A 15,379-nucleotide genomic window follows, 5' to 3' on the forward strand; every position below is an offset into this window, starting at 1 on the left:
GCCAGTACCAGGCAGTTTTGAGAACAGTGGCTTTGTAATACAGCTTGATATCTGGTATTGAGATCCCACCTACTTTGTTCTTTCCCAAGATCGCGGCAGCTATTCGGGGTCTTTTTTTATTCCAGATGAATTTTTGGAGAGTTCATTCTAGATCTGTGAAATATGCCGTTGGCATTTTAATTGGATTACAATCTTGAGACATGCAGGCACTGCACTAATTTTCTGCCATTAGAAAGTCTGAGATGAATCTATGGGTCCTCACCCAGAAATATATATATTTTTTTATTAGTCAAGAACTTTATTTCAACTTTTATTAAACCAAATCCAAGAACTTTTCAATGCCTTACTAGAGTGTTGCCTCACAACTGAACCCTCAATTCTGCAGGGGAAGAGACTGTAGCTTCAGGCACATACCTGTAGTTTGGCCCTGTCCCGTCATACATGTCCCAACATCACCAGGCACAGACAGCTCAGCGTGAGGATTTCAGCCCAAGCCTCCTACGGAAGGTACTTCTTCAGCTTCTCCACGACTTCCTGCGGCTCAGGGAACTTGAGTTTGCGTGGGGGCCCCTTCTTAATCCCAGTCCAGAGCTCCGCACTGCTGCGGCAGCGTCACCTGGAAGCTGCCCCTCCGAGGCTTGGCAGGGTGCACCTTCACCGGGAGCTCCGGGGCCTCCAGGCGCAGCGCCTGGCTCAGGGCCGCGGCGTTGCGCCCATACACGCGTCAACTCATGCAATGCTCGGTAACGACGTCGCCTCCTCCACCTCCTTCTGGCCGCCAGCCAGCTTCTCCTGCTTCTCAGCTGCCGCGATCACCGCCGCCTCTGCCTTCCGCTTCCTCCCGCGGGAAGCCATGGTGCCTGGAAGCCGCCCGGGAACAGGGTGGAGACAGGCCACGGAGCAGAGGACGACCCCTCTGCGAGCTCCAAACCGCAGGCCACTCTGCTCCCAGAACAAAACCTCCCGCAAGCAGCGGAAAGCGTGGACCACCCAGAAATATTTTTAAACTGCCCTAACCGGCTTGGCTCAGTGGATAGAGCATTGGCCTGCGGACTGAAGGGTCCCAGGTTCGATTCCGGCCAAGGGCACATGCCTGGGTTGCAGGCTCCATCCCCAGTAGGGGGTGTGCAGGAGGCAGCCAATCAATGATCCTCTCTCATCATTGATGTTTCTATCTCTCTTTCTCCCTTCCTCTCTGAAATCAATAAAGAAATATATTTTAAGAAAGGGAAATATTTTTAAACTAAAAAGGCAAAATAATTAAAGTTATTTATACGTGTAAGCTAAAACAGAGAAAAAAATGTTTACTTTTCAACAAGCACTGACACATTTCATTTATTCCAGGCATGTTTTGAAATCCTTTACAAATATCGATTCATTTAATCTGGTTTTTGTAGTCATTTTACAAAGGGGGAAACTGAGGCACCGAGGCAGTCCTCACTCCCAGAATCGCACACGTGAGAGCAGGGGCAGGGTCTGCCCTGGGCACTCCAGCTGCAGAGTTCCTGCTCCCCCAGCACCTGCTGCTCCCATCATGTCCCTGCAGACAAGCTCTTCCAGGCACAGAACCTTCTGGAAGGTCACACTGGCACTGCTGATAATGTGTTTTTAGAGGAGAGGGAGACAACGGCTGAGGATGGGGAGGAGCTTTGCCTTACATGCTGTTTATTCCCCAGCTGCTTATATTTACAATGTGGGGGAGGGAGGGGCAGGTTCCTCTGAGCCCGGTTTGGGGAGACCCCATCTCAGTGACCCAGAAGTCCCGGCTTTTTCTGTCTAATTTTCATATGATTGTTTACAAATAAAATTAGTACACGGAAAATAGTTTTGATATCCTTCACAGTTTAAAGAGTCTGGAGAGGACAGGAATTTGCAACCTCTGTCCAGGGTCCTGGACATGCCCCGTCCAGGCCAATTCGCTCCCCTCCAGGCTGGGGGTCCGGGTCCCCATGGTCCCCTGTGATCCTCACCGCGTGTCCTGGGTGCCGCTCCTCCCTGAACCCCGTCCCTCTTTAGGTAAGTCTGACCTCACACACCGCAGAGCCCGGCCCCTGTGACCGCGGTTCCCGCCCGTGTCTGTGGCTGGGTGAGCCCAGGAGCTCAGGAAGGAGGTTCCACCCGCGGTTTGGATGAAAGTCAATTGGAAATGCTGGCACCTCTTTGGACGCCTCCCAGACCGTCTTTAGGAGGCAAGTCAGTTCTTCCCGTGAGAGTTCCAGCCTCCCACACCACAGCTCACTGGCCGGCGGGGACACGTGGAGAGCCCAGCCCTGGGGTTGGGGTGCAGGGGAGGCACCTTTTCCTTGCCCAGCGCTGGGGACTCCTCCCTGGTCTCACTCACAGCGCCTGCCCGCCCTGCGCCCGCCTCCCGCCAGGGGGCGTGCTGCCCTCACCTCCCTCTCCTGGGCCAGGCAGGTGGTGGGGGACAGATTCAGCGCCAAAGCCCCTCCCTCCCTGTGGCCGCGCCCCCCCCCTGTGCTCAGCCCTCCTGAGGTGGAAACAAGAACTGGATCCCAGTGAACCGGATGCAATTGTTATTCAGCGAAACCGCAGATCATGCAGAACAACTGACATTTGTTCTTACATGGGAAACTTGGACATTCCTTGTGAACTCGGGGAGCCAGAGAAAGGACCCCCTGTCCACCACTTAGGACCCCTCTCAACCTTTCATGAGCCGGGACAGAACAGGTAAAACTTCAAAGTTTATTAAGTGCCGTGTGTTTGATACCGGGTGAGAAAGGAGCCGAATGTAATGGGGTTCTGCTTCATGGTATCAGCTGTAGGGTTTGGGGCCCTCGGACCTCCATCAGCAAAACAATCTCTCACGATTGTCCAGAATCAGAGAAAGGGGGCCGGTCACCACTTAGGACAGAGTTAGAGGGCTAGAGGAGCCAGCATAAGACAGACACGTTGACTCTGAGAGTCTCCTGTCCCCACATATCCCCTGCAGTCCCGGAGCTCAGTCAACACCAGGCCCCGTCTCCAGGCTCAGGGAGGAACAGAATCTGCAGTCATCTGGTCACCCGTCCTCGGTCATCTGACACTGCGGAGAGAGAAGACCAGAAATGCAGGGGCAGACGGTTATGGACAGGGAAGTGGAAAAGTGAGACACAGAAGGACAGCAAAAAGGATGGGAGAGAAATAAAAACCAAAGGGGAGAGAAACAAGGAGAGAAAAAGGGACAGATTGACTAGAGCAGGGGGACAGGGGTAGGGGACAGCCAGAACAGGACAGGACGGTTGTGTCATGGACAGTCCGGGTTTCCACAGCCTCCCCAGTCCCCAACAAGCCCTATTCCTGTGAAGGGGACAGGATCTTACCTGGAACAAACCCTGTCACCCGGGAATGGGCCGAAGGAACACGCCTGGCCTCTCACTTTTACCACGAAGGTCTCCTGGGCTCTGAATGACCGGGGACAGCACTGCTCGAAGCAGATCCTGAAGGTGCAGTTTCCACACTTCCGGGAAGTGCTCAAGGGCACCACAGCATCGTCATAGCAACAGTGCTGCTGGGGGTCGTAGAACCTGTCCCCACATCTTGAGTGTGACTGGCACAGCATCAGGTGAGCACCCGTGGGGGACACTGGAGGAGACAGAGCTGGTGTGGCCCAGATGGCAGGGCAGGCAGGGCAAAGCAGGGGCCCTCTGGGAGCCACCCACCACCCGAGTGTCCCTGTCCCTCCTGCACTCACCTGGGGCTCCCTGTGAACAGAGGAGGCTGATGATGCAGAGAGCAGCCCAGACAGCTGTGGGGGAGGAGCTGGATGAGGGTAGGCTGAAGAGGCAGCCATGGGTCCACCTCAGGGAGCCCTTCCTGGGGCAGAGGAAGGTCTGGGGAGGTGGGGGGGTCTCTGTTCTGACTGAGGCTCAGGGAAAGGATAGGGGCTTCCAGGGTGGGATCTGGTCACCTGTGTTCGGGAGCCCTGGGATTATGGACCTGGGGAATGTGGGGGGTGCTGGCAGGGTGCTTGGGAGAAATGAGTTTAGGATTCAGGGGGATGTGGGTGCTCAATGGGCAGGCGTTGAGAGCAGGAGGCCCAGGTGCACTCAGGGGCTGAGCTGATGGGTTGCTATGGAGATGACCCACCTGAAAGTCTAGAAGACTGGGTTTGGGGTGGGAAAGTGGGGCAAGGGTGGCATTGGGCATGAGTTTCAGAACCGAATCTGAAATGTGGATGGAGATGATATTGGGGAAATGGATCGGTAAGGCCTGGTGCTAAGGAGGAGAAGTAGGTTGAGGTAGGGATGGGGCGGTGGCTGAGAATGGAGCTGGGCTCCGAGGGAATTGGGGTGGGTCCTCCTTACCCAGGATGTAGCATCGGGGAGTCATGGCTCTGGGTTGGCTGCAGCGGAATCAGAAGAAGGTCTGCAGTTCCCAGCAGGTGCTTTTATATCTGATAAGGGCGGTGATGTCATCGAAGCTCCTGCCTTCTGGCCAGGCCTGCAGAGACTCGCTGGGCCCTTAGGTCAGGAGGATCCAGACATCATCTCTGGCACCATGGAATCCTCTGAGAGCCAGGACCCCGCCCCCCGCTCTTCATGATACTTTCCCCAAATGCCTCTCACGCATGCCCAGCACCAGGGCCTCCTCAGCAAGCAGGACACGCCTCAGAGCCACCCCCACTTTTCCAGGATGAATCCACCAAACAGCTTTTCCATTTCATCTTTTAAGTCTTTTACTTTCCCCACTGTCTTTCGCACATTGCTAACCTCTTACATCCTATGCGTGAGGGGTGTGCTCTCAGCTCCCTGACCTTACAGCTCTGACCAGGAGCTGCTCAGTAAACCACAGTTCAGGGTACTGAGGTGAAAGTGATGAATTTTTATTCTTGGAAATTCCAGGTTGAGGAAGGTTGGGGAAAGGAGGAAATACGTGGGGTGGCTCATGAAACAGAAGGGTTTTAGATTTAGTTGAACAGACCAGCGTACACTCCGCACAAGCAGGTAGAGGTCAGAATCACACTCTAAAGTGAAGATACTCATAGAAAGTAACATTCCAGCAACAGAAATAATGACACGGATCACAGTGGTCAGCACCAGTCGTATGGACAGCTCCTTCTGCGCTCTGGACACAGGCACCCCATCCAAATGTTCTTACTCTTCATGTTTATATGTGCGGTAAAATTCACATAACATAGTTTACCATTTAACCAATGTAAGTTCAGTGGCATCCAGTGCATTCAAGGTGCTGTGTAACCATCACCAGAATGTCTTCAACACTCCCTACACCCCCACATGCATTGAGCCATCATCGCCCATTCCACCCTCCTCCCAGTCCCTAGAAACAATTAATCTGCTCTCAGTATCCATGTCTTTCCCTATTTTGGATTTTCCATATGGATGGAAAGCTACAATATGTGATGTGTGTCTGGCTTCTTTCATTTATCTCAAAGTTCCCAGGATTCATCCATGTTGTAGCATGGATCAGTACTTCATTTCTCATGAGAAATAACATTTTATTATATGTACATACCAGCTTTATTTTCACCATTTACTAACTGATGGACATTTGTGATGGTTCCATCTTTTGACTCTTGTGAATAAGGTTGCTATGAACACTCGTGTACAAGAGATTTTTGAACAACTGTTTCATTTATTTGGGTCCTATACCAAGGAGTAAAATTGCATGTTCACATGCTAATTCTATGCTGATTTTTGGAGAAACAAACAGTTTTCCAGTTTTGTACCACATTACATTCACACTAGCAAAGTATGAAGTTTACAATTCATCCACACCCTTGCCTCATCATCATTCAAGTAAATTTGAAGTTGTATGTCCTAGTAGTTCTGTATTCAAGTTCCCTTTCAAAATGACTTAGAGGAGAATGACTCAGGCTGATGACACATAAAAGATCTAAACTCATCTCCTTCTATGGACACAGCAGTTAGCTATGAAATACACACACTCACACAAAATATATGAGACATCAAAACCATAAAACATGGGGGAGTGGAATAAGTATGTGGGGAGGGAATTTAAAGCACCTTCAAACTTAACTTGCTATTTACTTAACACAGACTGATATACATATGGGCTAATACACGTGAGCCTCATGAAACCCCCAAAACAAAAACATACAGTGGGTACACAAAACATAATGAGAATGAAATCAAATCATACCACTAAAAAGGTAATCAAACCAGAAGAGAACTGAAAAGAAGAAACAGAGAGGAACCACAAAGCAACCAGAAAGCAATGAACAAAATGGCAAAAGGTACATCCATAAGGGCTTAATGCCCTCTCACCACCCAGTAATAAAGCCACTGGAGCAAAAAGGGGGGCATTGGATACACCTTGGAGCCATCCCCACTTTCCCAGGTTGAAAGAGCAGATCATGCCTTATCCACCTCACCCCACAAGTCTTCTACTTCCCCCAAGTTCTTTTTTGTAAATTTCAGACTCTCCTGAGAGAGCTCATCAACATCCTGTCCTACCTCACACTCCCAACCTAAGGACCAGGGAGTAGTCACTGCTCACCTGACCACAGTGGGTGTTATTCAGGTGGAAGAGAGCGTCATAGTCAGTGACCTTTTATTTATATACTAGAGGCCCGTTGCACGAAGATTCGCCCAATAGGCCTTCCTTCCCCTGGCTGTGGGCACCGGTTTTCCTCCGGCACCCAGGACCCAGGCCTTTGGTCTGGCTGCAGTGGAGAAGCCAAGCCTCTTTAGTCTTCAGTCAACTTCAGTCTTTGCTCGGCCAGAGCCTTCAGTCTTTGCTCTGTGCCTGTGTATGCAAATTAACCCACCATCTTTCTTGGGTTAATTTGCATACTCATCCTGATTGGCTGGTGGGTGTAGCGGAGTAATGACCAAATTACATATTTCTCTTTTATTGGTGTAGATTATTAGTGTAGATTTGGAAATTCTACTTTGAATAAGTGGACAAAATGAGAAACCTGCCAGGTTTCTGGGGTCCCTCCTGAAACCAAGACAGGAACTCAAATGCCAAAAGGACGCTATGTCTACTTCTGTTTTGTTTTTAGTTGTCATTTATTCAAGGACACAGAGCTTGTACATCTCAGGCACAATTGCAGGCTCTGAGATTCATGCTGAGGCTGCCCTGCAAAGGTCACTCTTTTCATTTGGTTCGCAGAGAAGCAGAGAGAGAAGGGGAGGGGCAGAACGAGGAGAGGAGACTCTGAATGAGAGAATGGGAGAAGTTGTGCGGGACACTTGGTAAGCAATTGATGACTTAGAAGTGATTGATATAACCCATGGCATTGTCATACTTATTTGTATCACTGACATTCTGGACAAAAAAGTCCAAAGACTCTCCCGTAGATCATGACTGTGTAGGAGTGATGGCAACAGGACCAGTGAAAGGTTTCCACTGTTTCCTTCAAAAAAACTCATCTTCTTTGTCCTGAATATGCTTGATCTGTGGGGAAGGGGAGAGGTTTGTCCTCTGAGAGAGCCACCTGGGATCAGGAGGGAGGGAGCTGCTCCCCTGAGGGAGGCTGACGGTGCACTTTATTGCCTATCTTTCTTTCACTTTCTTTTGAAACCGTGTGTTAGCTGCACGATGCGATATCTGTTTGTTCTAGTAGATGCAGCCAAATCAGTAATATCAGTAAATATTAAAATCAGTAATAAAGAAAGCTCGGTGCCCAGGTCCAACTGGCACACTCCAGGCAGGGTCTAGATGTAGGCAGCCTGGATTTCTAGCCTGGGTTGGTCCCTTGTGTGTGGGATGGAGGAGCAGGGGACATGATGCTGTAATCAGATGATGCAGAGAGCTTATTCTGCACAGAGGGGCCCTTAGGCCTTCCCAGCCTATGAGATCCAGGCTTCAGCTGAACAAAAGCATTACAGGGGGACAGGGAGGCTGCCTGGGGGAGGAGAGGTTCAAACTTTAGGCACCAATTCCCAGAAAGTTGGTATGTCAGGACAGACATGTTGAGTTAGATACACCCTGGACACAGTGCTTTCAGTCATTCATCCACTCCTTCATCCATCCACTTATTAATTAATCCATTCAACATTCCCTGAGCACCTGCTCTGTCATCAGCCCTTTGCTTGTTCATGCTGGGGACCCAGTGGTGACTTAGTCCCAGGACCTGTCCTTCGGGTTCTCACATCCATTGGTGGACACAGACCACCCCACACAATAATGACCCAGAGTTTGAAGGTCTGGGAATGGGGACCAAGGGAATCAAGGGTGGCTTCTGGGAGGAGGGCACATCTGAGCTGTGATTTTAAGAGTGAGCAAGAGCTGTGACTATTTCAGTGGGGTTCAGTCCTGGGAGCGCAGAGGGCAGGGCTGGGCCAGTCACCCTGTGGCCTTGATGAGGATTCTGGACTCCATCCGAGTGCATTGGGAGCCACACCTGGGTCCTAAGCAAGGGATGGAAGTGGTGAGATGTGAGTCTGTGGAAGATCCCAGTGTCTGTTTCCTGTGAGGGAGTGGACAGGAGGCAGGAGACCTGGGAGGAGGCATCTGAAAGCAGAAATACCAGAGTCTAAATGCCTGTGCTCTCCCAAGGGGTGGAGGCAGCACGCTCCTCTCCCTGCTCTTCAGACCCCCCCCTCTATCACACCTGCCGGGTAGACAAGTCTTCCCCAAACTGTGAGCCATGACACTCTTTCAGGTTGTAAAACCAATGATTTTGTCAAAACAGATACTCTAAAAATAAAAATAGAGTTTATTGAAAATAGAATGTGAACCATTCCTGGGTAGTTCTATCTGTTTTTGAACTGTCCATATTGACAAAATGATGTAGCATCTATTTTTCCCAATGAGTCACGTACAGATACTTAGTAAACATGAGCATGGAAAGGCTCCGGGCACAGACTTGCAGTCTCCTTTCCAGACTTAACTGTTCCATCATGTCTTGTAAAAAGAAGGGGGCGGGGGCGGGGATCAAAGGTTGGCTCCGCACCCTCTAGGTGTCTCTACCAAGAAGAGTGGAAAGGGTGGCCCGGATGCCATCCAGACCTAGAGAGGAACAGGCTCCCTGGGGCAGAGTTGGGGTTGGCGTCTCTCAGCCCAGCCCGCCCTCCTGGCCTTAGATCCTGGTCTCTGTAACAGCTGAGTCAGGACTTGGGTGGAAAAATGTAGAAATCAGGGCAGGGCACGGGGTCTCAGGGGCTGTGCTGGTGAAATGGGCATTGAGGGCCAGTCCATGAACACTTGGAGCCCCTGACTTGACAGTGATGAGGGTTTCAGGTCAGACAGTCCTGGGTTAGAACCTTACACTTCTGCAAAGGGTACAATAGGCTACTTACAAGATTGGCTGTTCATCTTTCTGCATAAGAAGAAGATTTGATTTTTCGTGTGACTGACAGCTTTGAGCCCCAGCACACTCCCACTGGACATATGAGTTGCACAAGTGAACACAGGTCAAACCCTCCACCCAGCCCACATACAGGAACCTAACTCTGGCCCCAGGCCTTAGGCAACCCCCCCCCCCCAAAAAAAAGAAAACAAACAGCAAAAGTCAACATCTCCACTTCATGCCTATTCATACCTGTTTCACACAAGAAAGAACATGAACCCTTCCCCTCAGGGTAATGTTGCTGTTCTTTGGATCAAAGATAAGCATTACTTCATCTTCAGTGGTGCCCGTGTGCCATTCTGTCATCCAGGGCAGGTACCTGTGCAGTAGGAAACACAAAGCCCCTATAAACAATCCCCAACAAGCTGCCTCTACGTCCCCCATCTCTGTGCTGCCCCTTCTGGGTTGTCTGTCTGGGATGAGTCTGGCATCTCTACTGCACCTAGAGCCCCATGGGGACGGGAACAGGGCTGCCTCGGTCACCACCATGTTCCCAATTGTTCCCACTGCAAAGGATGCTCGGGGTCCCATGGGGAGCAGGAGTCTATGGAGACCCCATTGGCTGAATTCTCTCTGCTCAGTTTTCTCAGGAAGATCCTGGCATGAGGCCTCACTGCCAGTCACAGAAACAGTGATGTAATAGCTATTTTCCTAGTGAGTCACCTGTCCCAGGCTCAGCCCCTCTGGAAAGGGCAACTGCGCACTGATTCCAGGCTCCCCTGGAACCAACCCAGAGAAGACATTCCCACAGCTCCCTGTGGTGCTGGGAGAGCCGTGAATATGAAATGTGAAGCAGACAAAATGCTGCATTCTGTAATGTCACAGACTTCCTTTACCAGCAGGTGTAAAGAGGCGGACTTCCTCCTGGGTGATAGGGTGTTATTTCCATCTGGCCTCAGGGAACTCCTTCCAGGGAACAGGCAGAAATTTGGTGGAATTTCCTGTTTTCATAAAGAATGTCAGGTATGTGGGATGTGGCTGAGGAGGAGGGGCAGACCCCTCAGTGTCAGAGGGCTTGTCCTCCAGTGCCTGATTGGGTGGAACAGTGCCCTTGGCTCCACCTGTGGACCTCAAGCTTGAAGGCTGGTCTCTGCTACATGCAGAGGCCATTCCTTACAGGCCACACCCGGATGCTCAGGCCGGATCGCTTCCTGCCTCAAATGCTCTGCAGCAGTAGCAGGAACATCAGGAAACAGAAAGCACTCAAACTACTCCAAATAGAAGGAGCTTTAGTACAGGACTGGGGTCTGACCAACACCATGCCAGGCTCCCACAAATGACCTGTAAGAACGGTTCTGAACTAGGAACTTCACATTTTTTTTAGTGAGAAATGTAAGTGGAAACTGTTCAGCATACATAATACAGAAGTATCCCAAACACAAGGGTACTCTTGCCTTCAAATGTGAATGCAGAATTTCTTATTAGATACTAGACTTCAGTAGACCTTTTACGTCTGCATGCTGGGATGACTGAGTGTTACTTTTTTGGGGGACACTTCTCTAAAGTGGCCACATGTGCACAGGCCCAGGTGAATTTCACTCTCTCCATTACCCAGTTCCAACTTCCTCGTCCCAGAGGGACATAGGAACACAATTAGGAGTGAACAGATATGGTAAGGAACACTGGCAGATGATGACATTGGAGATCTCACAAAAAATGCTCTTGAAACATTTGGCAGATGTGGTAGTGTAACCTGAGTACCACTACCATCACCTGGACATAGTGTATTTTGTGAGAGACGACACTATTAATACAGATTGTTGGCAGAACCTCAATGAGTTTTAAAGGACAGAAAATTGAAGAAGTTATTCCCCATTAAAGTTGCACCTGGCCTGAAGGTAATTAGCAGGACTGGGGTGGGAGGCACTGGGAGGAATGCCCAATGTGGTGAACATAGCGCAAGAGACACAGAGACCAGTGCTGATGGTCAGAGACTCGCCACCCGATGAGACAGAAGCTGACTTGGTAGCCTGGATATCATTAAACTGGCCTAAACAAACCTGAGGGGGTTAGGGGGGAACCAGAGAGAACAGTTGACCCTTGAACAAAGTGGGTTAAACTATGGGGGTCCACTTATGCATTGATTTTTTTCAATAAATATAGTCATTCCTCATATCCCTGGGATCCCCATCTGAAGATTCAAAGATCTGTGGATTGAAAATAGTATTTTCCATCCACTGCTGGAATCCATCTCTGTTGGGGGACAACAGTGTGCATTTTTCTAGCCATTTTATATAAGGGACTTGACCATGCATGGGTTTTGGTATCCACTGGGAGTCCTGGAACCAATCCCTCCTAGATTCGGAGGACTGAAGTTTTGGGGGAGTCAAAAGTTATGTGTGAATTTTCAACTGCAGGAGGGTCCGCACCCTTAAATCCCACGTTATTCAAGGGTCATCTGTAGTGCAAATTGGACAAGGGGAGGAGCCAAAGAACAGCTAAGTGTCTAGAGCTCCACCTGAGAGCTGGATTCCAGGACTTTCCAATGGAAGAGAGAGGCAGTCATCAAGGGGACCTTCATGTCCTTAGAGTGAATGTTCTGGAAAAAAGAGATTGTTGAACCCCAACCAAAGGAAGGTACAACTATCTTTGACAAGATCATCATTACTACTTTATGCCCTCCATGGGTTAAATAACAATGCCTTTCTGGCCATAACAGTTAAGTAGAAACCAAAATATTTTATTCTTATAACACAGAAGAGCAAATTGTATGATTCTACTCAGTTTATATCCAGAAAAGACAAACCTTTAGAGACAGAAAGAAGATGAATGGTTGCCAGAGGATTGTGAAAGGGAGAATTGGCAGTGGCTGCTCTTAGTCATGGGATTTCTTTTGGGGATGATGGAAATTTTCTGGAATTAGATGGTAGTGACGGTTGCACAATATTGTAAATATACTTTAAAAAAATTGGGTTGTAAACTTTTTTAAAAATTGCAAGGGTAGATCGTACATTATGTGACTGTTACAGCAATAGAAAGATAAAAAATAATCTGAGCATTGAAATCAAACCAAACCATGCAGTGCCCGATGTATTGGGCACTGCCATCGGGTTTCAAGTCCATAACACGCAGTGGCCCTACAGGGAAACTGAACCAATGTGAGCACACGTGCACATTCTTAAAAACCGGGTGCCTGGTGCATGCACATTTTCTGTACCTTGGTTTGTTTTCTTTAACATTTTATTGTGAACATTTTCCATGTCATTAAAATATCTTTGACATCTATGATAAGATAAGGATGTTGGCTAAGTAGTTCTTGTGATAATACCCTGCCATTAGAAAGTCTGAAACGATTTTATGGTTTCTCACACAAAAACATTTCAAACTACTATGTCAGAAAAGGAAAAGTGTGAGGTATTTATATATGAAAGGTAAAAGAAGCAGCAAAAAGTTTACACTGCTCATACAATGTTCAACATATTTCAGGCATTGTTTATAGTCCTTTAAAAATATTCATTTGGTCTGGGGTTTTTAAAAATATATATTTTTTATTAATTTCAGAGAGGGAGAGGGAGAGGGAGAGGGAGAGAGAGATAGAAACATCAATAATGAGAGAGAATTATTGATGGGCTGCCTCTTGCACGCCCCCCCCCCCCCCCCCCCGCCCGTCCTCCCCCACACTCTGGGCCACACTCTGCGGATCAAGCCCGCAACCTGGGGATGTTCCCTTGACTGGAATCAAGCCCAGGACCTTTCAGTCCACAAGCTCATGCTCTATCCACTGAGCTAAACCAGCTAGGGCTCATTTGGTCTGGTTTTCATCACCATTTTACATGGAGGAAACTGAGGCACAGAGGGCACCACACACCCAAGGTCACATAGGAAGGGGCAAGGTCAGGGCCTCACCTGGGCCCTCCAGGGACAGAACGCCTGCTCTCGTGTACTCCCTGCCTCCATCATGTCCATGCAGACATGCTTTTATAAACAGAAAATTCTGGAAGGTCACACCAGAAATTATAGTGTATTCAATGCTAGAATGGGAGAGAAGCTTTGCTTTTCATTTTATTTTTGTGCTACTAAGATTTACAGAGAGGATTTTTTTACATATGTCAAACAATGGAAACCATCAGCTGTTCCAAAATGGAAAAAATGTAAGAATAAGAAAACACAAAGATTAGTACTAAATCATCCCCTTATGTTTTCATTTGTACCATTCCTTCAAATAAAGTAATCTGGTACCCCCACCCCCCAATACAAATTTATTTATTTATTTATTATTTTTTTTAATATATATTTTATTGATTTTTTACAGAGAGGAAGGGAGAGAGATAGAGAGTTAGAAACATCGATGAGAGAGAAACATCGATCAGCTGCCTCCTGCACATCTCCCACTGGGGAAGCTGCCTGAAACCCAGGTACATGCCCTTGACCGGAATCGAACCCGGGACCCTTCAGTCCGCAGGCCGATGCTCTATCCACTGAGCCAAACCGGCTTTGGCTACAAATTTAAATAATATTAGAAAAGAAAATTACTTTTTTTGACCAAAATATGTAAAAATCCCATATTTTACGAAAAAAGGAAGCAATCAAATGACAGCAGGCAAAAACAGATATATTCAAAATTACACTGCTGATGAAATCTCCAATCCCTGTTTGACATAACAGTTCTAATGTTAAATGTTTTAAATGATATTGTGTGAAAAATATTTTGTTTCTTGAAATAAAGTTTTAATGTAAAACTCATCTAATGTACAAAAGTATGTATATGAACATCAGTCAATGTGGAAAGAGATCATGTTTCACAACTTAAAAGTCTGTGAACTTGTTGAGATCTATAGTTCAGAAGTATTTCCTACACTTGCACACACAACTATCCATATATCCCTTTATTTTAAAAAAGCAATAAAACAACTCTAGTTGCCCTAGCCGGTTTGGCTCAGTGGATAGAGCGTTGGCCTGTGGACTGAAAGGTCCCGGGTTCGATTCTGGTCAAGGGCATGTACCTTGGTTGCGGGCTCATCCCCAGGAGGGGGTGTGCAGGAGGCGGCTGATCGATGTTTCTCCCTCATCGATGTTTCTAACTCTCTATCCCTCTCCCTTCCTCTCTGGAAGAAATCAATAAAGTATATTTAAAACAAAACAAAACCAGCTCTGGTTATCTGAAGGCTACTCTGTAACCCACATTGTCCCCAACGCGTTCCACCCGCCCTTAGCACCCGCAGCTGGGCGCTCCCAGCGCCGCCGTCCTGACGCCTCCCTCCAAGTCCCACCTCCGCCTCTCTCTTTCTCCATCTCCCCTCCCCTCTCTCTCAAATCAATAAAAACAAATATACTATGTCCAGGGAGACAGTAGTGAGACTTAGGTTAATAATGAACTAGATTTAGCCCTCGCTGGTTTGGCTCACTGGATAGAGCATTGGTCTGCGGACGGAAGTGTCTCGGGTTCAATTCTGGTCAAGGGCACATGCCCTATTGTGTGCTCAATCCCCAGTGGGGGGCGGGGGGCATGCAGGAGGCAGCCAATCAATGATTCTCTCTAATCATTGATGGTTCTATCTCTTTCTTCCTCTCTGAAATCAATAAACATATATTTTTAAAAAATAATAATGAACTAAGTTTACCGATTGACTCCAGAGGATTTGGGGTGATATCTCCAAGGTCTTCATCTGCCTTGGGTTCCTTACCATTACTCTTCACACCAGGTGATGAGGAGAGTGCAGGTCAGACTGTGCGCAATGTGGCCACGCCAGGGAAGTGTCCCCAAGAAAAGTAACACTCAGTCATCCTAACCTCCAGACGTGGTAGATCTTCTACTGAAATTCTCCATTCACATTTGAAGGCAAGAGTACCCTTGTGTTTGGGATACTTCTGCATTATGTATGTCAAATAGTTCCACTTACATTTCTTTTTAAGGTTCCCAATTCAGAGGTATTGTTTCAGGTCATTTATGGGGTCCTGGCATGGAGCCAGCCATGCAGCCCTGGCATGGCATTGGTCAGCTCTCATTCCTTCTATTTGGAGTAGTTTGAGTGCTTTCTGTTTCCTGATGTTCCTGCTACTGCAGCAGAGCATTTGAGGTAGGAAGCGATCCGGCCTGAGCATCCGGGTGTTGGCCTGTAAGGAATGGCCTCTGCATGTAGCAGAGACCAGCCTTCAAGCTTG

The 15,379-nt window shown here is 48.2% G+C and overlaps 1 protein-coding gene and 1 pseudogene across 1 annotated transcript; both read right to left on the reverse strand.

The window, feature by feature from the left end:
* Positions 1-429: 429 nt before the first annotated feature.
* LOC118652837 lies at positions 430-855 on the reverse strand (annotated as a pseudogene).
* A 1,834-nt stretch (positions 856-2,689) lies between these two features.
* Positions 2,690-4,441, reverse strand: LOC118652815 (insulin growth factor-like family member 1). Its single transcript, XM_036302966.1, has 4 exons — positions 4,305-4,441; positions 3,692-3,745; positions 3,321-3,582; positions 2,690-3,043 (listed from the first exon to the last, which is right to left on the reverse strand). Exons 1-4 carry the CDS (start codon positions 4,327-4,329, stop codon positions 3,034-3,036), a joined length of 351 nt encoding a protein of 116 aa, XP_036158859.1. The 5' UTR covers positions 4,330-4,441; the 3' UTR covers positions 2,690-3,033.
* Between the last annotated feature and the right edge of the window lie 10,938 nt (positions 4,442-15,379).

The sequence above is a fragment of the Myotis myotis genome, unplaced genomic scaffold (assembly GCF_014108235.1).
Source record: "Myotis myotis isolate mMyoMyo1 unplaced genomic scaffold, mMyoMyo1.p scaffold_m19_p_34, whole genome shotgun sequence".
NCBI classification, from domain to species: Eukaryota; Metazoa; Chordata; class Mammalia; order Chiroptera; family Vespertilionidae; genus Myotis; species Myotis myotis.